Source organism: Macadamia integrifolia, chromosome 4, assembly GCF_013358625.1.
Source record: "Macadamia integrifolia cultivar HAES 741 chromosome 4, SCU_Mint_v3, whole genome shotgun sequence".
Taxonomy (NCBI): Eukaryota; Viridiplantae; Streptophyta; class Magnoliopsida; order Proteales; family Proteaceae; genus Macadamia; species Macadamia integrifolia.
In genome coordinates, this window is record NC_056560.1 from 8,132,424 (window position 1) to 8,156,805 (window position 24,382).

The 24,382-nt window shown below is 36.7% G+C and overlaps 1 protein-coding gene across 2 annotated transcripts; it reads left to right on the plus strand.

Moving 5' to 3' along the window:
- The first annotated feature begins 715 nt into the window (after nucleotides 1–715).
- Nucleotides 716–23,503, plus strand: LOC122076874 (AP-1 complex subunit gamma-2-like). Of its 2 annotated transcripts, none has more exons than XM_042642480.1 (18): nucleotides 716–1,091; nucleotides 4,983–5,285; nucleotides 5,444–5,585; nucleotides 6,593–6,766; nucleotides 7,410–7,589; nucleotides 9,409–9,563; nucleotides 10,638–10,728; nucleotides 11,975–12,138; nucleotides 15,962–16,016; nucleotides 16,770–16,892; nucleotides 16,981–17,076; nucleotides 17,185–17,312; nucleotides 17,678–17,782; nucleotides 17,888–18,147; nucleotides 19,364–19,645; nucleotides 19,736–19,908; nucleotides 21,696–21,800; nucleotides 23,004–23,503. In XM_042642480.1, the coding sequence occupies exons 1-18, from the start codon at nucleotides 1,048–1,050 to the stop codon at nucleotides 23,097–23,099; spliced, it is 2,676 nt and encodes an 891-aa protein (XP_042498414.1). In that variant the 5' UTR covers nucleotides 716–1,047; the 3' UTR covers nucleotides 23,100–23,503. The 2 variants fall into 2 exon arrangements, with proteins under 2 accessions (XP_042498414.1, XP_042498413.1); XM_042642479.1 differs by having other exon boundaries at nucleotides 717–1,091; nucleotides 19,733–19,908.
- Nucleotides 23,504–24,382: the final 879 nt, after the last annotated feature.

The following is a 24,382-nucleotide window of genomic DNA, read 5'->3' on the forward strand; positions in this document are numbered from 1 at the left end:
TTAATAATCAACATAGGCCAAGCCAATATTTAAATGATTGGGCCCAATCGATCCAATCAGTGAGGCCTTGGGATTGACACACTTAATTATAACAATTAACCACCTATGAGACTCATGTTGTGTTTGGTAGCTATTTAGTCCTATAAATGATGTTTCGTGTCAAAAACAAAATTTTCAATTTTTGTGTCAAAATGCAGTTAAAAAAAAAAATGGCGTTTGATGAATTTGTTTCAGACTTTCAGGAACAATTATCCTAATTGTACACCTTTTTTTTTGTTGTTATTATTATTATTTAAAAAACAAGGTTATGTCATTTCCATCATTTTACGTTTATAACATTTTTTTCTTTTTTGTTTACAAAAAATCGAAAAACACCAAACCTGTTATTCCATTTTTTTTTTAATTCCCAAAGAAAAAACATCAAAACGTTTTTTTTTTTTCTAGATGTCTACCAAATGTAGCCTGACTGAAACTAGAAAATCAATAGAAATTGAAACTGATCGAACCCGTTGCGATTTTGATTTTATCGATTTTTTGGATTCAGTTTGATTTTTGATTTTGGTTTGATTGAACCATTATGAATTCGATTCGATTTTCACTGTTGAGCCGTTTGTTCCAAAAAAATAAAAAAAGCGACATACCGAATCTCTCCCCATGTAATAATACCACATAATTGCGAGTTAAATTAAAAGACTTAACGCTTAAGGTATCTTCTCAATCTCCCCTCTGTTTACAATTAACAGTGAAAAAGAACAAGAGAAAAGGGGAAAACATTCTTCAAAAACAGATGATGAAAGAAAAGAAAAACCCCACACAAACATAGAACACTTTCTTTCTGCCATTCTCTCAGATCCAAGTTCCTCTGCATTTCGTTCTGTCATCCTCTTCTACCTTCCTGCGATCTCACAATTTGTTCATCCGGATCTGGACTTTCACCTTCTCTGTCTCTACCTGTCGATACTTGAGGTCTTCATTTCCGATAGATCATGCTCTGGTTCTGCTGTTATTCGGATCGGATCGAGCTCACCTAAAGCCTCTCAAGTCACAATGGACGTAATCATGAATCCGTTTTCATCAGAAACGCGGTTGAGGTAAGCGACGATCTCACTCTTTTATTTCTGTTATAAGATCGAGTATGCGAGAATGCCGTTTTCTCCTTGCTTTCGTTTAAACCCCTCCTAGTTAGGTGTTTCTTTCCTGTTGAGAGGTATGGTGTTAAGAGTACTTGACCAAGTGATTTTGAATTGATCGTCAAAGAGGCAATGGGATTGGTCGCTTCTGGAGTTTGAATTCTCATCAATAGATACAATTCTCTAGCTAAATGATATCGAATTTAACTATTCTCGTGCTAAATGATATCAACTATAAGGAAATAATCCGTGCTTTTTATCGCCCAATTAATTTTCGTCTAATTAACTGATTATATCCTCCCAATTATAACACGGTAAAACTATGTACTCCACTGGAGAACTTTAGAGATTTCTTGTATCTCTTGGAAGGCTGGTTCGAGCTAAATGTAAGAGCCGGGATTATATATGGTGTATGCAATAAGCAACAAGGACTAGTTGCTTAATTTAAGAATTAATTTTAAATCACTAATTGTACAATGGTCCAAATGAAGGCGCTTGACTTATTCTGTTTGGCCTAAACATAATCTTGATCAGCCTGGACAAGTCTCCAACTACACCACATACTGATAATCCTCATGCTCTTCCTATTTTATCTTCTCTTACATTGCTGATTTGCTGGCTTCGCAAGATTCAAGCGAGAGGAGACCCTTTCAATGAGGGACATGGAGAGGCATACATGGGACCTAACTTCCAATACTGGTTATTTGCAGTAAAATATTTCTCCAGTATAAATTAATACAGAGGAGGACATGAAAGGAGCTAGTGTACTGTTTATTGTTACTCTTTACTAATTGATTAAGCAATTTCCATAAACTTGTATTGAATTCACTTTTCCTTCTATATGCATGACTTAAATCTCATGTTTTTCTGGTTTCTAATTACATTTAAGTCTAGAAATGGGGCCTTGAAATGCTGATGTCATTGCTTCTGAGTGTTCGTTAGGTTTCCCATTGAATGAGGAGAAGTGTGTTTTGACACATTGTGAACTTACTTAATAAATGGAAATGCGAGAAAGGAAACAGACCAAATGTTGATTTCACAACAATTTGTTGGTAGCGTGATAATATCCACATATGTACTCGACACCTCTCTTTTTACTAGGAACTCTGTCATATTCTTTTTTTGAATCAATGAAGACCAAATGAAGATCCTTCTTTTGGGCTCCATAACTTTCCATGAACCTCCTTAGTAGATAGATAGCCTCTGTCATGGATCTAACTGGCATAAATCCAAATTGGTTATTTGAGATCTTAGTTTCTCTTCTCAAGTGGGCTTCAATTATCTTCTGTCATAGTTTCATAGTATGACTTATAAGTTTTATGCTTCTATAGTTATTACAACTCTCAATATCCCCTTTATTTTTGTAGGCTGAGACAAAAAATGCTTCTCTTTCAATCATCTGGCATTTTACTTGTGCTCATAATCTTGTAAAACAAGTTGGTTAACCCAACAAACCCACAAATTCCTAGGATTTTTCACACTTCTATAGGGATCTCATCTAGGCCTGGTGTCTTGCTTGCCTTCGTCTTTCTCAAGACTTCTTTAACTCCCGCCACACTAACCTTTCGTTAATGTCTATGACGAGTGAATTCCTGTTGAATAAAACAAACTTCTGGGTCATTCCTACTCGAAGTATCTCCATTTAGAAGTGGACTAATATACTCATCCTATCTCTTCGCAATGTCCTCATCTCTTACGAACACACTTCCATCATCACCTTTAATACACCTTACCTGGTCAAAATCTCTAGTCCTTCTTTCTCTCATCTGAGCTATCTTACATATAACTTTCCCCTCTTCTTTTGCGTGTATGTTAGTATAAAGATCCTCATATTCTTCGTCCTAGCCATCCCCACAACCCTTCTAGCTTTGTTTCGGGCATCATAATACTTCTTATCTTCTGAAATCTTGAGTCCTTTGTCATGTCTTTAAACACACTTTCTTGGTCTTAAATGGTTGCTTGGGCATCGTCATCCCACCACCAAGTCTCCTTAGGGGCCTGATGTGATGTAGATCGAGCTATCAAAAGGAGAGTTCAATGCTGGCCCAATTCTGGTTCAGATCTGGTTCACTTACATACATCGAACCAACTTTATTTTTCTCCAATTGCATCAGCCAACCTGCTGTTACTGTTCAGTGTTCACGCAGGTACTGTTCACGTGAATTGTACCTTGGGGTCCAATATTGGCATCTGGCTTGGGAAAGATGCTGCCCGCACTTGTTAGGATATTAGATATTAGTTTCTATTTTTATTTCTCTATGTTATCTTGGCAAGCAAGTTTTGTGACCTAGGGAGATTTGTTTCCTAATTTTGTTAGTTCATAGTTTCCTATTTTGTTAGTCAATTACTTTCCTATTTGTAACTAGGATAATTTCCTTTTTATTATTCAGTTGTTAGTTTCTAATTTTTGTTGAGCTTGGTTAGCAAGTTAGACACAAATTAGAAAGTGTTATTTCAGTCCATAAAGTTTCTTTTTTATTATTCGAGCATAACTTCCCAACCAGCCATCAGTTGAGATTCATCTTTTGAAGGATATTTGGGCATCACATGAAGGACCTTTGCTCAAAACTTGAAGTTCATCGGAGGCTGAAATCTCAAGGTATCGAAAGTTGTCAAAAGTTTCCTTATTCATGTCAACAACATAACTCTCAATTCAACCATCAGAATTGCCTCATCTTTTGAGGGCTTATTTACCCATCTAGAACCTTCTTCCAAGTTTCAGCTCCATCTAAGCTAGCTACGGTTTGTGAGATCTCATATTTCTCCCTGTTCAGCCAGATTTTTCAGATCGTACCTAGGATTAGGATCACTTATGATTCTAGTTCTATTAATGCAAATAAGTCACTTAATGAGCTTATTTTATTGGAAATAAGCCTTGGGTTGGATTATGTATGTATTGGGCCTTTGATCCTATGGGTTATCTTTGTAATGGATCACTTTAATTGGCCTAAATATGGGTAGAAAGTAGGAAAACGGGATTTAATTCATGAGATTAGTTAGAGTCATGTTTTTAGTTTATCTTCTTTGTTATTTCAATTTTCTAGTCAGTTTAGATTTCCCAATTAGTTAAGATTGGGTTAGGCCTTTCCTTTTTAGTGTTTGAGTCAGTTTTGAGTCTTTTATATAAATTTGTAAGGGGCTACAACATTGAACACGAATTTGATTGAATGAAAAAAAAGAAAAGAAAAAGAAAGTTTTGTGCTGAAAAACTGTGAGATGCAGTGCTGTGAGAGACAATTTGGGTGAGATGCCCTAGGGAAGAGTGAGATGCTCAACCCAACCTATCCCCCTTCCCCATCTATCTTCTTTTCTATCAGTTACTAGAATATCGATCCTACTGTAGGGTTGGTTCTTACCTGGAACTCGCTTGTAGCCTCCTACATTATCTACCTTATGATGACTAAAAGACTATTCATGGAAAATTGTACTACCATTAGAAACTCCCACTCCCCCCCTAAAAATAAAAAAGGAAAACAGTGTGAGGCCTTGCATTTGGAGAGAACCCCCTGCTAGGGAAAAAAAAATTTAACATCCTAGAGAGAGAATATTCATGTAAAATTTATAAACAAGGGTAAATTTGTTGAGTTCCTACATGATAGGAACAACAAAGTTTTGAGGGATAATGACTTGATTGATAGATTAAATCTCTCTTTTGAACTTCTAAAACACATCTTTCTCCATGATTATTCTATGTCAGGTTTTGTTTTACACCATAACCATTGATGCCAAATTTGAAATTGTAATATAATACCTTAATTTGCTATTTCTTACATTGGTGACAACTAAGAGACCTTAATCCCAGCTTAAACATTTTCATATCATTGATGTGAGGTGAACTTCATTTCATTGCAGGGATATGATTCGGTCTATACGTGCTTGTAAAACTGCTGCAGAAGAACGTGCTGTTATAAGGAAAGAGTGTGCTGCCATTCGTGCTGCAGTTAGTGCAAATGACCAGGATTATCGGCATCGCAATATGGCAAAGCTCATGTTCATTCATATGCTTGGTTACCCCACACATTTTGGTCAAATGGAGTGCCTAAAATTGATAGCATCTGCTGGATTTCCAGAAAAGAGAATAGGATATCTTGGTCTCATGTTACTTCTTGATGAAAGACAAGAAGTTCTAATGCTGGTCACAAATTCTGTAAAGCAGTATCCTGGGATTTTGGAGATTTTATTTGATATGGTTGTCTAACCTTGTCATTACAGTTTTTTTACCTATATTAAATTGTGGATTATTATTTTTCGCTAGTTGTGATGGTTATTCTTTTTCTCACCTAGTATGCAGAATCCTTAACTAATTTTTGCAGAGATCTTAAGCACACAAACCAATATATTGTGGGTCTTGCTCTTTGTGCTTTGGGGAATATTTGTTCAGCAGAAATGGCTCGTGATCTGGCACCCGAAGTGGAAAGATTGCTCCAATTTCGAGATCCAAACATTCGAAAAAAAGTAATTTTCTCCTTTCAAATAGATTTCCTTCTTAGTTTTTTGTTCCTATAGGTTGCAGGAGTGCACAGATGAAAATCCAAGCCATGGTATTGGAAGCCGTGCATGGGATGGTGCAAATGAATGGCATCTTGATCAACTAGGCTGAAAGGCATAGATCCCTATACTGTGTTGGTGTCATTTAGTGTAGAAGATACCGTAATTAATCTAGGATCAGTATTTTTTTCTTCTTGCCATTTTGTGTTGTGGTCCATAGTTATTTAAACTTGGTAGATCATATTTCGTGTAATGTTCTGAAGGTGCATTTCAACATTTTAATCCATTTAGAATTTTTCTGGTGCATGGTACTTGTATCATTCTAGGCTTCTAGCAGTGGTTTTTCGGAAGCTTTGCAACAGCCAAGGTTTTAAGTATCCTTCTATATCCTCCGATACTAACCGATTTGTATCGTATCTTTAAGGTACTGATAAGATAACTAATATAAATTTGATATTAGTACATGACACCTCAACCCTTATATATAATCAACTGAATCCACTTGTCCGTCATACTTTGTTCTCTTTTTTTTTTTATATATGATATATTTTACATATTACTTATTTATAGTGTTTTATGCTTCAAAATTGTATTTTATATATCCTAAGCATTTCCATACGTTTCTTCACTATTTCCATGCACATACTCTCTGATACAATACGATATTTCTCTTAAAATTACCCTTCTTATACGATTCCTGTTACCGATACTTTAAACCTTGGCTACGGTTGAATATAGGTAGCTCTGGATGTTTTGTTCCATGTGGGTGGTCTGTTTTGCCTCTATTTTTTTTTTTTTACTGTTCTTCTTAGCTTCACTTTGTACCTTGTACTTTCCGTTTAATTTTTGGCTGCATTATTTTGATAATAGGTAGTTAGAAATTTTTACTATTTATGTTGAAATTGATGGATCCAATGCCTTTGGTTGCAGCATCATATTTTAAGACTTGAAAATGATTTTATCATATATCGCAGGCAGCATTATGCTCTATAAGGATTATAAAGAAGGTGCCAGACCTGGCGGAGAATTTTATTGCTCCTGCTGCTTCCTTGATCAAGGAAAAGCACCATGGGGTTTTGATAACAGGAGTTCAGCTTTGTACAGATCTATGTAAAGTCAGCACAGAGGCCCTTGATTATTTTAGACAGGTAAATTGCAGATAATGCACCAGATTATATGCTGCCTTCTAATTTTATTGCAGTGGTGGATTTGGTTTGGAAGGATCTCTCAGGGATTTCTCATATTCCTGACTGAACTGTTTCACTGCATGAATTATTATCTCCTCTGCATTTTTTTTTCTTCTTTTGGTTGTTGGACTTGCAGGCATGGTTTAACATGTTTAGAACGCTATTGTTGACAACTGCACGAATCTGCTATGCCCAAGCATAGATAACATTATGATATCTCAGCTTATGTGCTTGTTATATAAGGCCTACTTTTAGGTACCCTTATGTGTAACTGTTATGCATTTGTTGAGTCACATGTATAAAGGATTCATAAGTGAGTGCTAACCTGGATGCCAAGATGAGAGTAGCCAGATTTACACCTGACGACTGAAACATGCATACTTGTGCAGGCTTATCCATTAATCCATTGAGTTAGATATATAGTTAGTTTTACCTGGTAAGCGTTTCTGTAGTCAGTTAGATGAGGAGATGGTTTTCATGTTGTGAGTTAAAAAAGGGAAAATAAAAGAAGATAAGTTCTTTTACTTGCTAATTTATATAAGTTGTACTGTATATTGCTGAACTGACATTACGAAACATGCGGTTTTTTTCACCCTGATTGCAGAGGTGCACAGAGGGTTTGGTTAAAGTTCTAAAGGATGTGGTGAATAGTCCATATTCACCTGAGTACGACACTTCCGGGATTACAGATCCTTTTCTTCATATCAAACTACTTAGGCTCTTACGCATTTTGGGCCAAGGAGATGCAGATGCTAGTGACTGTATGAATGACATTCTTGCTCAGGTCTGTTTCTATTTTTCGTCTTTAATTGTCTGCTATTACAGTTTGTGCAACTTCTTGGTAACTTATGTTTAGATATGTATAATGGTGTACTGACTAGTGTAAAGAACTGGTGGGGAGGGGGTGGGGGAATAAGGTAGTGAACTCCCAATTGCAATTGGATTACCTCAAGGATAAGCTCTAAGCCCGTAATTGTTTGTGCAACTCATGGATGACCTGACTAAAGACATTCAAGATCAGATCCCTTAATGAATTCCCCTTTTTTAACGACTGTTTTGATGGATGAAACAAAAGTAAGTATTGATGCAAAGTTGGAATTATGGAGATCAACCTTGGAATCAAAAGATTTTAAGATAAGTAGAACAAAAACATGGTGTATGGTGTCTTAACTTTAGAAACAATAAAACTGGTGGGGCGTTGAAAATTGATGATAGACACATACCACAATGTGAAAATTTTAGGTACCTAGGTTCAATCATAAAAAATAAAGATGAGAAATAGAGGATAATGTTACATAAAGAATTAGAATAGGGTTGTTGAAGTGAGGGGTGCATCCGGAGTGTTGTGTGATTGATGTATTCCTTTAAAATGCGAAAAAAAAAAAATTATAGGATAGTTATCCACCCATCAATGATGGATGGAGCTGAATGTTGGGCAGTGAAGAAACAACACATACACCAAACTTAGTGTCAAGGTTCCAGGTTTTGGTTTCAAGTGAAATTGGGGTCTAGTAGATGGTTTCGAGTCCCAATTGGCCAAATTAGGTCGCAAAACTTCTAGTAGTTTGATTTTGGATCCTAGTTTGGTAGTGTACACTGTACTTTGCGGTATGCATTCTATCATATGGTCTATTCCATGAAAAATTTCGTACTAGAACACTTAATTCAGTTATATCAATAAAAATATGCATTAGGAATGAATAAACATAAAATTATAAACCATTTTATAGTTGTCAAATGTTATACATGGTTCATTTCAAGAGAGTCAAAGATCTGGGAGTGAAGAAGCTGTCCAAGATACGCTAGATAGTATGGAAATGGTCAAGAAACATATGAAAATGCTTAGGATATTTGCAAGATACAGATTTGAAGCATACTTTTTTTTGGTAACGAAGCATAAAACATTGTAAATAATTAGTATGTAAAATATATAATGTATAAGAAGGAGAACAAATACGACGAGCCAAGTGCATTCGATTGATTATGTATAGAAGATGAGGTTTCTGACTTGTACTGATACCAAAATGTTGAGGGCAAGAATGGGGTGAATGTATGAGTGATCTAATTGATCACCCAAGCCCTTTATTTATAATAAGCAAAGTAGAGTCATAACCCAAACAGGAGTACATGTTATAACCCAAGTACGAATATACCCCCCATCCAGCCGTCCCATTCTAAATAGGGTCGGTGGAGGGGGGAAACCCCCATTGTGCCCCTGTGGCACACTTATCCTATATTCTAACACACAAGTTTTTTAGGCATCATATCGGTGCCTTAAAGATACGATACAATACTTAAATCCTTGGTTGTAACCACACAATAGTATGATTTAATATAGAGATGCACCAGGACCTGTTTGTGGTGCCTTTGCTGAAGCACTCTCACACACATGCTTAAGTGGTGCAAAGCTCCTCACTTTCCATTTAATATGCATTCTTTCTTTATTATTCTTATTAGTGTTCCTTCCTCAATTTGCCATGCTGCTTCCAGTTGTGGATGGAAGTACATGCTTTAAATGAATTATATTCTTTAACAGAGTATTGTACATTGGTGTGACATGTTTTTACCTTTTAGATTCTTTGACATGATGGAACTTTGTTCAGGTTGCAACAAAAACCGAGCCAAACAAAAATGCAGGGAATGCCATTCTTTATGAATGTGTTGAAACTATTATGAGCATTGAAGACAATAGTGGCTTGCGTGTACTTGCCATTAATATTTTGGGAAGATTCTTGTCAAACCGTGACAACAATATTAGGTTAAATTTCTTTTGATACCTTTCACCTTGAGCATTACTCTACTTTCTATTTGTCTTTGTTTGTAAGAAGGTGTATCTGCAAATTTCGTTCAACATTTTAATATGAAAAAATGTGGACTTTGCCTTTTATTTTATTTTTTCTTTTTCTTTTTTGATCAGCAGCAAAAGTACTGTGAAGGGTAGAGTGTTCCTCAATTATAAGCAAGGTTCTAAAACTTGGGATCGGTCAAGGCCAATACTGATTTGGGCCGGACCGTATTGGACAGATTTACCCTGATTTTATTACATTTTTATCCTTGGGCCTTATCTGTGTATCAGGATTGGATTGGGGATCGATCAAGGCTGATACCAATCTGACCCGACCCGACCCGACCGAACCGATGCTGACCAATCTGTTCCAAGTTTTAGAACCATGGTTATAAGTATGTCTTACAAGACCTTATGCTTACAAGACCTTATGCACGAGATGCCAAGCCCACAAAACAGAACAAATTTTACCCATAGTAATTTTTTCCCCTAATTTCTTAAATTTCTTCAATGCATATGGTACCCAATCAAGCCTGGTGGCGTTTGATGTGCAAAAACAATGAATGGATTTTTCCCTCCGTCAAAGAATTCTTGTTTTCCCATGCTAGAGGTGTTGGAGCCCATATGTGCTAGGGTTTCAGTCTTTTCGGTTGGGGTGAGGGTTTTAATAAGTTGGGTTTCATTGTCAGGATATATTCATAGCTCCTTTGTTGGCTGCTAGGGTTTCAGTCTTTTGCTTATGAATTTTAGTTTAATTGGAAAGTGGGATCATATTGTTCGACTATTAACTGTTGATTTTTCAGTGAATTTTCTCTCTTTTAAAAAATTTGCCATCTGCTTCCCAAGTTCAAATTCTTTTGGTGAATTCATAGATCATAAGCTTCTAGTTCCTTCTTACTAATTGAATGCTATCTCTTGGTTACTATAAAACAAGTTTGTGATTCTCCTTGTGAGTTTGTTTTAGTGCTTTAACAATTGGTTAAAACTTCTGGAAAGGGTGTTTATTTTATTTATAGCTTACGTAGTTAAACCCATGCTTCTTGTCAGATATGTTGCATTGAATATGCTGATGAAGGCTATTGCAGTAGATGCCCAAGCAGTACAGAGGCATCGGGCAACAATTTTGGAATGTGTAAAGGTATTGTACTCATATGATTGGTTGCTCTGGGATTGCCACTCAAAGTTCAAGTTGTAGTACTTTTTTTTGGGGTTAATATGCTTCATCGGGCTCCTGATTGGTCAAAAGTGCTCTCATATGACATATGACATATGGTTATCTCTCCCATGTTTGTTAGTCTGTATATCTGACAGCGTCTGATGAAATAAATCCTAATGCTTTTAGCAATTTCCACCCAAAGTTCTTTTTGACTAAACATCAGTTAAGTTATTTTTCTATTTACAATTATGAGATGCATCAGTGTTGGATAAGGTTCCATCAAATATTTGGATGCCTTATTAATGATGATAATTTATTTTGTCAAGTTACTGAAACCTTTGGCCCCCACCCCACCCCCTCCCCCCCCCCCCAAAAAAAAAAAAGGAGTTTATGAATTAGTAAGGTCTGAAACCTGCTCATGCCTTCCTTTCCTTTTTGGTAGTGAATTAGTTATTCACAAAAGAAAAAAAAAGAAAAAAAAAAAAACCCTAAAATTGGCCTCTTAGATCTGAAATCTAGTGATTCGGTCCCAAAAACCCTAGAATCGGCCATTCCAGAATGGCCAGAATTGGGATTGGTCATGGCTAATTCGACCGATTTGATTCTGATTTTTGAAACCATGACCCCGGCAGAGACCAAGGGCCCGTTTGATAATGTTTCAAGAAACGCGTTTCTGCCGTTTCTGGACAAAGAAACGGAACGAAAAGCGTTCGATAAAACTGTTTTGTTTCACTTGTTTTCAGAAATAGAAATTGAAATTTCTACCTATTTATGGTTCAAGAAACGACCAAGGCGAAACAAGTAGAACAAGTTCTACTTGTTTCGCCGTTTCTGGAAACGACTCGTGGCCATTCTTTCACTGGTTACTATCAACTTCCAGAAACATGACTTATCAAACACCTTCAATTCTGTTTCTGTTTTTGTTTCTAGAAACGGAAGAAACGTTATCAAACAGGCCCCAGGAACTTGGCTTCAGCTATTTCCTACTCCTCCAGCCCACCACCCCCCCCCCCAAAAATGACAAGAAAGAAAATTGAGGTGCAAATTTTCCTGTAAATTACCAAGAATGGAAAATGGTGTTGTTTATGCGAATCTCCTCATGATATTTATCCCGCACCAAAAAAAAAATAAAAAAATCTCTTACTCTTAGTTATGAGTTAGTAAATATAGCTGGCCACACTTATCATTGATTTGAGGTATCCAACTCATAAACCTTGCAACTTAACAGGATTCAGATGCTTCCATTAGGAAGAGGGCACTTGAACTCATCTATCTGCTGGTGAACGAAAGCAATGTGAAGCCTTTGACAAAAGAGCTTATTGATTATCTGGAAATAAGTGATCAAGAATTCAAGGGAGATCTTACTGCCAAAATTTGCTCGATTGTGGAAAAGTAAGTTAAAAAAAAGTCACCTGATTCTTATAATTTTGCAATGAAACTTTAGAGGATGCTTATGTTAAGCATTAAGACATATGTATGAATGATTAGATGTAAAGAAAAAAGAACCCTAGAAATTTTTTAAGTTACTTGAGGTGTAATTTGGGATATACATAGAACTTTGCAATGAGACTTTGGAGGATGCTTATTTAAGCGTAAATATATATGTACGAATGATTAGATGTAAAAAAAAGACCCAGAGTGGTAGTTTTGTTTTGCACCCTATTTTACTAGTGTATAGCGCATGTATTGTGTCCATCTATATTTTCATATATATATATATATATATATATATATACATACATACAGTATTGTACACATAATCAAAATATTGACATTCAGTAAGTTATTCATAATAATGTCCATGCATTTTCATTAGAAAACAACCTAATGCAGTTAATATATAAGTATATGGGCTTAACAAAGCCAATTCAACTTAATCTTACTTCGGGAAAATGGGTTTCAAGAAAGTTGGGAGTTTTTACCTTGCAAAACTCCAACAAACTTTCATAATATGATGTGAATATCATGTAAGCATATGAACATTGCTCAAATCTAGGAAAAGAAATTGTACCCAGATAATAATCTTTTGGTGTTCATCTTTTTCTTGAAGTTCCAATACAAATGTGAGCAAAGATCCTTGAATCTCCTTCCAATCTTGTTGTGGGATCATAGATGAGTATGGGAGAGGTTTAAATCTCCCAAGATTTGTAAGTTGAACAAATTTGAAGCATTCTATCAATTTCGACTAATTTTCCCAATTTTGATCGTTGACTCAAAATTGGGTGTTTTTTCGAAGGATGGTAACATCTGAAATGTTTAGCAAAATTTTGATTGAAAATTCGATCACTGCCTATATCCTTTTTTTTAAAACAAGTATGGTGTTATGTACCGAGCAAGAGATGCTACATAGGCATGGGGCGATCTCTCTCTCTCTCTCTCTCTCTCTCTCTCTCATGAGTTCCCTCTTGAATAGAGGTGTGTACGTGGCTGTTGGGCATGATGGGTAGCTATCTTGTTATCAGTCTTAAGTAATTATAGTTTTTAATTATCATGTAGTGTTTTAGTGTATGTAGGAAGTTACTTAAATTAATACAGTAATAGTAGTGTCGTGGCAATGTGGCCATCATGGGAAGGGAAGCTATGTAACCATGGATGTGTCCTATAAATAAGCAGAAGTCTAATAGAAAAGGGGACTTTTGAACCAAACCAAACTCTATGAGTTAAGGTAGTCTTCCTTATCCAAGTTAGACGTCACGCTTTGTCCGTAAAGCCACCCCCTTTCCCTATTTTCTCTCCAATTTCATCTACTATAACTTAATTTCTTCCAATATTTTCTCCCTCCCTTCCACGCATGTAACATATGGCTTATCAGTCATGCATTGAGATCAATGTCTGATAAATTTGTTTGGTTGATGAATTGAACATGTGATATAACATATGAGCTTCTAGTTTTTCTTGCTTGTAAAGTGAGTAGATATTTCTGACTTGAGGGCCCACACGAATTAGCCAATGAAATATTAGCACCTGGCTTCAAAACATGGGCTGGAAGAAGAACAAGTGACGGAGCCCACTCACCTTAACCCTAGGCAAGGAATTGGGGTTGAGAATTGGGAAATTGGGCCAGAGTTTGTGCAGGACAGATTATTGAGATTTTTAATAACTCAACAACCAGAATTTTCTGTGAGGGATGAAAATCTATTTGAACCACCTTAAAGAACAGTCCAGCTAATCCCCAAAAAATGGCTTGAAATCACCTTAGATAAAGGGGGTGTGATTGGCCTGCGGCCTGCTAATGGCCAGAAGAGAGTATGGTTCTGGTTTGGGCAAGTGACAAGTCTGGGCGTTGGTTTAATGGTGGATCACAGCAGGGCTGGTTGATGGAAAATAATGTGTAACGTTGGAGGTGAAACAGTGAAGGATGTTGGAGTTATAGGATGATTATGAGAACTGGAATTGAGATCCAACAAAGAGCATCTGCAGGCCTCAAGAATGGGGTGTTAGAACTGCACATAAATCAGAACTATGGTTCTAGAATAAGTAACCAATTACCAGAAAAGAAGAAACAGAAAATAGCTTTTCAACTAGGCCATGACCCTGGGACTTTACCCATAAGCCCTCAATCAATTGGTATCCCGAGATCCTTCACTATATCATTCATTCATTTCAAAACACTTAAATTACATGGCTAATCTGTCCAATTCATAGTTGTCATGGTGTCTAGGCAATCCAAGGTGTTGGAGGGAGTCCAAATGCAAGTGACACCAACAAGGCGCCTGAATGCCTTGGCGACGCCTTGACAGCGATGACTCTCTACCTTTCTATTTCTAACAATGAAAATTCTACAACTTTCCTAATCCTATATGACTATATGATTAAGGAAACATAAAAATAGGATCTCTTAGAAACTATTTGGACTGAAAAATGAAAACTAAATATCCACCCAAATCTTCTTAGAACTCAAAATAGAAACTAACACCTAATACCGTACAGATTCACTAACCCCACAATATGGACCTATAAAATTGGCCGGATTACAATAAAAACCCAAGAACACTGAGCGTATACTTAAAATGGGGTTTAATTAATCCCAGTCAATTGAAAAGCAGCCTGTGCCTGCATCAGTAAATTTGTACAAAATCAGCATTACCAAAATAATTCCAGGGTCTTACATAGAAATCTAATTTCAATGAAACTTAAGGGTGCAATTGCTACCCCTGAGGTTAGTTAAAAGCAACAATTGACAGAATGAAAGAATGTGAAAATCCATAGTAGTTGACCACTTGACTGTATGAAAGAACTGAAAGGGAACAAAGACAAATCTAACTCAATGAATCAACATCATTCCAGTTATTCCAAAAATTCATATCCATTGGTGTTTCAACTTCTGAAGTTTCAGATCAGAGTAGAAAACCAATGTGATTCTGGGGGGATTGAAGTTTGGGGATTCAGAACTATAATTTTGCCAGATCTAAAAATTTTAGATTTCATATGGAATCTGATTTGATTCTGATCAACAGCAATGAATCCTTGTCCCTGTTGATTAGAATGCAATCACCCTACAGATTCAAAACTGAGACTGCAGTAAAACTTCCCACGGCAATTGATAGAACAGATGAACTAAATTTTAAACTAGAAAAGAGCCTGAATTAATCCAAAGTTGCTGAAGATCAGTTTTACTTGGCCTGATTGATTGCTGCACCTTGGACTTCCCCTATGTCTAAATTTTAAAGAAGAGAAGTAGCATATTTGGAAACACTGGTTCATCCATTGGAATGAAATCCTTTTCTCTATTTAAAAACTTGTACCATTCAATCGTAATAAAATATTTTGTTAACTGATTCTTTGATATGCTTGGCAGCCTCTGTTTGGAAAGTCTGAATAAAGGAAAATGAAATTCTAAACCGTATTCAACTGTTTAAAAAAAAAAAAAAAAAAAGTCTAAAGAGGCAATTCACTTGTGCTCCAGGACTCTAGATACTTTAAATAATGAGACAATTCTACATACCCTCCTTTTACTTAGAAGTTTTCCTACATGACTCAGCTTATGATAGTATCATATTAATTTTTAAGGCAGGCGCATCACATTTCTTGTTTGTGAATCCTTGCAAGCAGAGTCACATATCCTAAGATTGAACAGCCAGGCAGACCTGACTCCTTGATACTTTTTGCTGGGACACCAGCACCCAAATGCATGTGACTTAGAATATTAATGAATATTCAATGTTATCTTTCAAATGCATTAGTATCTTATATGAGCATTCTCTTCTTTCCACAGGTTTTCCCCAGAAAAACTATGGCACATTGATCAGATCCTCAAGGTTCTCTCTGAGGTTGGTACTAAACCATGAATTGAGGTTCCTTTGGATGATTCTGGATTTCACTTGGATGCCTTTTCAGGATCTCTAACTATTTTGGTTAAACTTTGTTTCATACATCAGGAAAATAATTGTAGGGAAAATTCTTGTTAATTATTACTTGGTGCCCTGATCTTTGAAGGAAACCATTCTTATCTACCCTTTATTATCATATAGATCTACTATAACTATCCAAAGGGAAGCCTCTTTCTAATATTTTTCATTATCTTCTGTCAAAAATGCTGTTATCACTAATTTTATGGAGTTCTTTACTTTTTCTCCCCCCTAATGTAATAATTTATGCAAACTCATGGCCTTGATCATCCTGGTTGACCTGCTATGATTGAAATCAATTTGGAGTTTGTCTGAACAGTGATTTTGAAGATTTAGAATTATTCCAGGTCATTGTGATGAATCCAAGTTAGAGGCTGTTTGAAAAATGTGTTTGAAGATTTCAGGTCATACCATCCTAGTGACGAAAATGCAACATCTTTTGGCCATTGACATGTGAAACATTAGTGGTTTGCAAGAATGGAGAATTGTGGTGTTCTTTGAGGCGTTTGGGTTTCTTTTATTTTTTGTACTGAGAAATATCCGTTACAGTGGTTATTTTAGTTTATTTTTCTGACTGCAGTACTTGTGATTTTGAAGGCTTTATTCAAAATTTCTGGAATATGATGGACTGTATATTGGTTTTGGGGGTAGTACTCATTCTTTGTGTGGTATCAGGCAGGAAATTTTGTGAAGGATGAAGTTTGGCATGCCCTTATTGTAGTAATAAGCAATGCTCCTGACCTTCATGGATATACTGTAAGGGTCCTTTACAAGGCAGTCCTAGCATCAGGTGAACAGGTAGTTTACATTGGAATTTGATGACACTTATGGGTTAAAATTACATGCCCTGTACGCTGCTGTTTCTGAAAGGATACTCAATTCTCAGGAAAGTCTTGTTCGAGTGGCTGTCTGGTGCATTGGGGAATATGGTGAAATGTTGGTCAATAATGTTGGGATGCTTGACATTGAGGAACCAATTACTGTAAGTGCATTATTATCTCTCCTTATTTCTAAATTGGAGCACTAAAAAAGTTACTTGATGATGATTTCTCTGCAAGTGAGTGCCACCAACCTGAGTTTTCTCTGTCAGGTAACAGAATCTGATGCTGTGGATGTCTTAGAGGTTGCCATGAAGTGTCACACATCAGATATTACCACTCGAGCTATGTCTTTAGTTGCTCTTTTAAAGCTCTCCTCCCGTTTCCCATCTTGTTCACAGTAAGTCCTGTTTTAACTGACATAAGTCCCTGAGAACAGGGGTGAATAGTTAATGTTCGTACTCTTCTAAAAGCTACTTCATTGCATTATGAATGATATAGTGCTTTTTCAGATTCCATATGTGAATTTCCTTCATGTGGTGCCCAGGATTATTGTTTCCAGTTCTCTTTGTTTTCTGTTTTGTTAGCATTTGAGTGAATTATTAGTTCAAAGAAATGCATTGTTTAATCTTTTTTTCCCATGCTTTTTTGTGCATGTTTATTTGTGTTCATGATGTTGGTCCAATTAGTTCATGATTACACATTTTCTTCTGTGTGATGTCTTTTTATTATGTAATTATATATGCTTATGTTATTGACATGTAGGAGGATAAGGGACATAATCGTTCAGCAAAAAGGAAGCCTTGCGTTAGAACTGCAGCAACGATCTCTTGAATTTAATTCTATAATTGAGAAGCATCAGAATATCAGGTTGGGAGTTGATCCTATTAATTTTGTATCATTAACAAGGTTTCTTTCTTGGAAGCATTGTGGAAATGATTCAATTTAATCACTTACAGTGTGTATCACCTGCAGGCCTGCCTTGGTTGAGGGGATGCCAGTTCTAGATGAAGCAACTTTTCGTGGAAAAAGAGCTGGCTCTTTGCCGCCAAGTGTTTCAATCCCTAAAGGGGCTTCACTTAATCTTCCAAATGGAGTTTCCAAACCACCTGCTGCCCCTTTTGTTGATTTGCTTGATTTAACTTCAGATGATGTCCCTGCTCCTAGCTCTTCTGGTGGTGATTTTCTTCAGGATCTGCTTGGTGTAGATTTGGCCCCTATTCCATCGCTATCAGGTAATCTTTTGTTATGCTCTTCTATTTCCCATGAAAACTTGTGCAGCTTCACTTGTTTTTGAATCTGTCCAAATGAGTTGTCCTAGTGTTAGCCAGAGAGATAAAGTTGCAGTCCTTCCTACACACATGGTTGCCAAAAAACAGGAAATCTCTGTTTTTGAAAATAGGTCCAATTCCTGTTTTGAGCAAACAAGTTTCGCAGGTTACCCATTTTCCAGAATGCTCTTTATCAAATCATTCAAGGGGATGTATGTTAGTTATGGTATTTTCATAATAAGTTGGTCAAATAAGGCCCTGCATGATAACACTTCTGTTTATGGGCCATGTTTCTATTCCAGAAAGGTAGTAGCTTCATTTTCTGCGTGATTCAAACTGAAGAAACCTTAGGTTGTGTTGAGTATGTAAAACTCTCTGTATAGATGAAAGTTTTTCACTTCTTTTTTTCGGTGCTTTCAGAAAAGGGTAAATCACAAGGTTGTGTTTCCTTGCTACATGGTCTTCATGGCATCGCCTAGTCGTCCAGGCGGATCTTTAATGCCTAGGTGACCTAGGTGTCGTCCAGGCACCTAGTAGGTGTCACAAAGGTGGCTGGCCACCGCCTCAGTTTGCCTTGGCACCTTGACAACTATGCCTTGCTACATAACAAACTTGGATGGGCGTATGTAGGTCCATGTGATAGAGGACCCTGCACGCATCTCACTGCTCAAATTTCAGCTTGAGACAAGCACAGAAGTGGTTGTGAAGTGAGTTCTAAGTTTCATAAGATTACAAGAATGCTAATTCATTTCAATAGCATTTTGTAATTTTTTGTTTGCAGACTCGAGGCACTCCCAGTTCCTTGTTTTGGCAAAAGAAGTGAGAAAGGTGTGGTGTTCTGTCATATTTACCCACCTATGCTTGCTGGTGTAGCAAGTTGTGGCAGATTTCACTTGTCATGAATGATCATTACATCTCATCCCTTCAAAAAGTATTTTCCATAATTATTGTTTAAGCAAAATCCTTATGCTTGATGGGCTTCATTCGTTTTCCAGAGCATTCATCTGTTCTCTGGGGAATTTGTGATTGTTGGGTTGCATTTTGCTTTAATGCATCATCAGAAGCTATGCTATGTGAATTTATATTGTTCTTTAGAATATACTTGGTGTTTCTTCATAATGAAATCATTGTTAGCATGTATAGATTGAGTTTGTCATCTTGGTTTGCTTCGTTTTTCAAGGTACATGCCAGCCTCCAACAAATGGCACGGATGTTCTGCTGGATCTTTTGTCAATTGGAACTCCTCCTGTGCAAAACAATCAATCAACACCTCGTATATCATCCCCCAGTCAGGATACTAGAAAATCAGTGGCTCCATTGGAGAGACTTTCATCACTTTCATCTCCACTTTCCGAACAACTTTCTTCTCCTGCAGGAGCAGCAGCTGTGGTGGACTTGTTGGATGGCTTATCCCCCAGTCTGTCAATGTCACATGACAGAACTCAGGAGTCAAATTTCTCTGGTCGGTAGGATTTTCCTTAACCACAGTTTAGTCACACTAAAGTTTGATGCCAAACACTGAGAAAGCGAATTTTCATTGTTTGAACAGCAGACAATGGTCCAGTCTATCCATCTATAGTAGCATATCAGAGCAGCTCCTTGAAGATAATGTTCAGCTTCTCAAAGCCTCCTGGAAACCCACAAACAACATCCATCGAAGCTACTTTTACAAATATGTCATCTAATTTCTATACAGATTTTATTTTCCAGGCTGCAGTTCCAAAGGTAATTCTAGCCAGATTCACCTGGTAGACTTCCCATGGTTATACTGTAGCTTTCTCATTAAATGTTCTCTTCTATTAAATATATTTTTCTTATGGTAGTACCGTTACAGGGAATAATCTTCTGAAAACAAAGTTTGACATGATTTCATTACCTACCAAGTAAATGGCTTATATGTAGCATTTGGCATTCCTTGATTGAATTCTTTGTTTATTACATCTGTCCCTTGCTTTACTTTTTGGCTTTCAAGCTTTAACATTTGAATTTGTGAAACCTCATGGTTTTTAGCATTGTAGGCAATTTGAGATAACCATTCTTTTAATTCTTTCAATGTTCTATTTGAAACAATATTAGAAACAGGTGATCCAGATCTAAAGGTTCGGACAAGAGGAAGAAAAGAGATACGAGCCTATGGAGATAACTGGCTATCGGTTAGACAGAACACATAATCGAGAGTAGTAAGATATATTTATAGGGAGAGAATTTCCTGTCTGGGAGCATACGCTATGCTGGCAGGAAACATCCACTCACAGCTGCCCTTTTGGTATAATTAAAGGGGGGGCAGATAGGTCATTACACAGAGAGGAGAGAGACACAGGGTTCCTTGGGGCATAGGGTACGCTCCCAGACAGAAAACATTCTCCCATATTTATAACAAGGAGAATTAGACTCAATTATGGTAGTACAAAACATAAGAATCTCAACACTACTATTGTGTTAAGATTATTAAATAGTGAGAATCCTTCCCGGGGGGTAATAGTGTAGCTTGTCCTGATGCTGAAAGCAGTGCAATGTGAATAATTTAGTATCTAACATAGGCCAGTTGGGGCAAAGTTTTTCGCCACTACATAATTGCAGTATTGAAATTGTAACTGAAGCTAAGGTCAAACAAACAAATGTTACAAGAGAAGAAAGAAGATCATGGTCGTGGTTTCATCTGCTATATGCTATGAAACCTCAAACCTCACAATATATAGTTTAGTTGAAGGGGTTGTTGCTGCTCTAATTCCTGTTGCATAGCTATGTGACTATTCTGACAATTAGTTGGAGTTCACCTTTCAATATGAGCACATGATTATTTATTGGAAAATATTTATGGGACCATGAGGTCAAATGGTCAATTACCTGACTATCCAACTTTATCCAACCACATTGATGATGGGAGATTAGATATTTGTCATCCCTTTCGCTCAACCTTTTCGTGTTCGCACTTCCTCTTGACACCAGAACCTAAAACCTCCGTAGTTCTTGTCCTCTTTACCACTTCTCTTGCCTCCTGCATTTCCCACTTTTTCCCTAGTCTCGAAGGCTTCCCTACCTGCTTCTCTAAGCCACAAGGCAAAAAACCTCGTTGACGGAGCCTTTCCAATCTTGATGTGGACCTTTGGCTGTCATGGAAGTGCCAAATACGAATTGATTGGAACTGAAATGGGATGTGGATGCTGAAATTATTGTGACCCATCTACTACTATCGACTACATAGCAAATTGAAACATCATTATAATCATTAAAAGCAGTTTCAAGCTCTGGATGACAAAAGCAGCCTTTGAAGTGCCAATGGCAAATGTCTTCTGCTAAAGTTTCCTTTCTTCATTTTCTTTCCTAAGTATTGTTCTCTCTCTCTCTCTTTTTCAAAATAAGATTATTACTCTTAAAATTCTCTTGCAATTTGCACTGGTTCCATTTTCCTCTTATCCTCCTTCTGTGCTTCCCTCCATATTTGAAATCTATTTTTACAACCTTATTGCAACCTACTTTTGTAACACTTTCTTGATGTGTTTAATCCACAGTTTGTTCAACTGCACTTGGATCCAGCTAGCAGTAATTCTCTTCCTGCAAGTGGCAATGGGACAGTCACACAGAAATTACGTGTTACTAATAGCCAACATGGGCAGGTATCAAGATGATTTCCATCTCTTCAACTTGTGTGTGTGTGTGTGTGTGTGTGTGTGTGTGTGTGCTTGCTTCTGCCGGTTGTTGGGTTTCATGGCATGAGTTCACAGGATTTCTGATTTTCTTATTATGCATCGATGAAGTAAATTCAAAACAAAGATAAAAGGGTGTTTTTGTAATCATTACCAAGAATAATTTGTGTAATTAACTCAATAACATACTACATATAGGAAATAAATTTTACTTCACTTTTTGACCAATATGTCACTGATTTTTTTTTTCACCTCCTACAGCAGGTTTCTATATCAATTTACACAAACTCTAGATCCAATCAAGCACAGCGATTGAAATTTTGTTTTAGTTTCTTTTCATTTCATTTTACTTAAGTTTACCTCCTCTTTTTTTTTTACTAGGTCCCTAGTCATAGATCTTTTTGTGTTACTTTTGAGGTGCCATATGCTTCATTCAATTTCATTTCCTTCAGATATATTTATTTTTTATGAGTAACAGTCAGAATTTTTTTGTTTGATGAGTTTATATGCATTTGGTGTCCTTTTATACAGGAATTTCTTAACTTGGGTAATTCTGCAGTAGTTTAATGCTACATTTACTATTTATCATAATATCTATAACTTAGGTTTTAGGAAACTTTTCTTTTTTGATGTATCTATATTATTAGGAACTTCCTGATCAGAAAGTAGGCTAAATTAGATTCTCATATATTATATACCTCTGTTGGAAGCATATAAAAAGGTTTCAAACTGGAAGCAAAGAGAGATGTGCATTACAAAGTATTTGTGCAATTGCATAATTTACGTTACATTATGGAACTATACCTAGTACCGAGCAAGGACCTAATTGGAAAAACCTTAAACGTCTTCCCCCCGCCCGCCCGCCCGCCTGCCTCTTTTTTCCCTTTTTCCTTTTTTCCTGGTTAGGTATAAAAGCAAAAGCTACAGAGGTAGCGATAATAATGACAGCAATAAGATGAGCATGATGCATCCTTTGTTATTACTGAACTCAAGTGTATTTCAAATATTCTAATCAACTGTTTTTCATTCAGTGCATCTTATCATTTGAGCACTGATCTTGACTGCAATGTCCCAGCTGTTTAGTACTTTATGTTTCCTTTCATGCTTCTAACCATGACTGCCAAGTTCTGGAGTCCTAAATGGTTTCCTTTCATTGATTATTGTTATCACTAGAAACCTCTTGCTATGCGCATACGGATAGCTTACAAGGTGAATGGTCAAGATGTTCTGGAACAAGGACAAATCAGTAATCTACCTGCCGGTTTGTGAGGTTGAGAGTTAAGAGTCTTCAGAAGGTTAAACGTGAGGAGCCAGGATGTTGTTGACGGCCATTGGAGAAGCTTCTTTGCTGCCTAGAACTGCGGTGGCAATATCTGTTTCCACTTTTAAATACTTCAGGGGCAAATTTATCTTCTGGGAGTTGCCGTCGACTTGCACACTTCGACCATGGTATTCGCGGATGTCCCGATGGGCCTTTTGTTTTTTCTGTGGTTGATGTACATTATGATATCATGTTCCCATTGGTGAGTTTCAGGGATTGATTTTTCTTCTGATCCAGGGAGAAGAGAGGGGGCATTGTTTCTGAGTCTTATTGCAAACATGGCTGTTTTAGCTGATTTTGTAGGGATTGAACCCCTCCCAGCTCAATTGGAAGATGGAGAACCGTAAGAGTGTGCTTCGTGTAGTTTTGCAAAAACCCAAAAGAGGAAAGAAAAAAAAAAAATTCCATTGTTCCCTTGGTTTTCATTTGTCTTCAGGTTGAACTGTTTTCTTTCATCCCCTAGTTTCTTATGGAAATAGTATGGCCGGCACATTTTCCACACCCTGCCCTTTCTCCAATAAGATAAGTAACGTTTTTAAAGGGAAATGGTTTTTGTCCGATATCATGGTTCTACCTCTCTTTCCCTTCTTATGAAATGACATGTTTGCCTTTATTAGGGGAGGAGAGGGATAAACACGGTGCGTTAGTGCTGATGTAGGCCACGCTTTCTAACATAGGACACTTACCCAAATCGTTCTTTCTAACATAGAACACTTATCCAAATCATCACGCTTTCTAACAGAAAAACTTGCCCAATTCTTAAAAAAGTACAAGGGATAAAATGAAATTCAAAGTATTTCCAAAAGACTAGAAATACCTAGGTAATTTTTGGTTCGGGGAATTTAATAAAGAGAAGTGAAAATTTTGTAATCATTGCCCTATATGATGTATAAATTATTTAATTTTTTTTATCATATTTAATAATGATATATTTTACATGTAATTTTTATTTTATATTTTATATCAAAAGAATTTGAAAGCAAAGCAAATTAAAATTTAATAATCAAATATGAAATGATTTTTAATTAATGATATAATCACATAGGGTAGGCATCATGAAGCCTTATTGGTTCGGTTCGGTTTGGAGTATTGCAACTCCAAAACCAAACCGAATCGTATCGAAAACCGGATGAACCCGAAACCAAACCGAAACCGGCTCAAAACCTGGACCGAAATTGAAACCAAACCAGTAAGAAACCGAAACACTCCAAAATTCATTAAAAAAATAAAA

Coding starts and splice junctions, on each gene's coding strand:
- LOC122076874 (XM_042642479.1), top strand. CDS start 1,048: ATGGACGTAATCATGAATCCGTTTTCATCAGAAACGCGGTTGAG. Junction 1,092..4,982: donor TCATCAGAAACGCGGTTGAG/GTAAGCGACGAT, acceptor ATTTCATTGCAG/GGATATGATTCGGTCTATAC. Junction 9,564..10,637: donor AACCGTGACAACAATATTAG/GTTAAATTTCTT, acceptor GCTTCTTGTCAG/ATATGTTGCATTGAATATGC.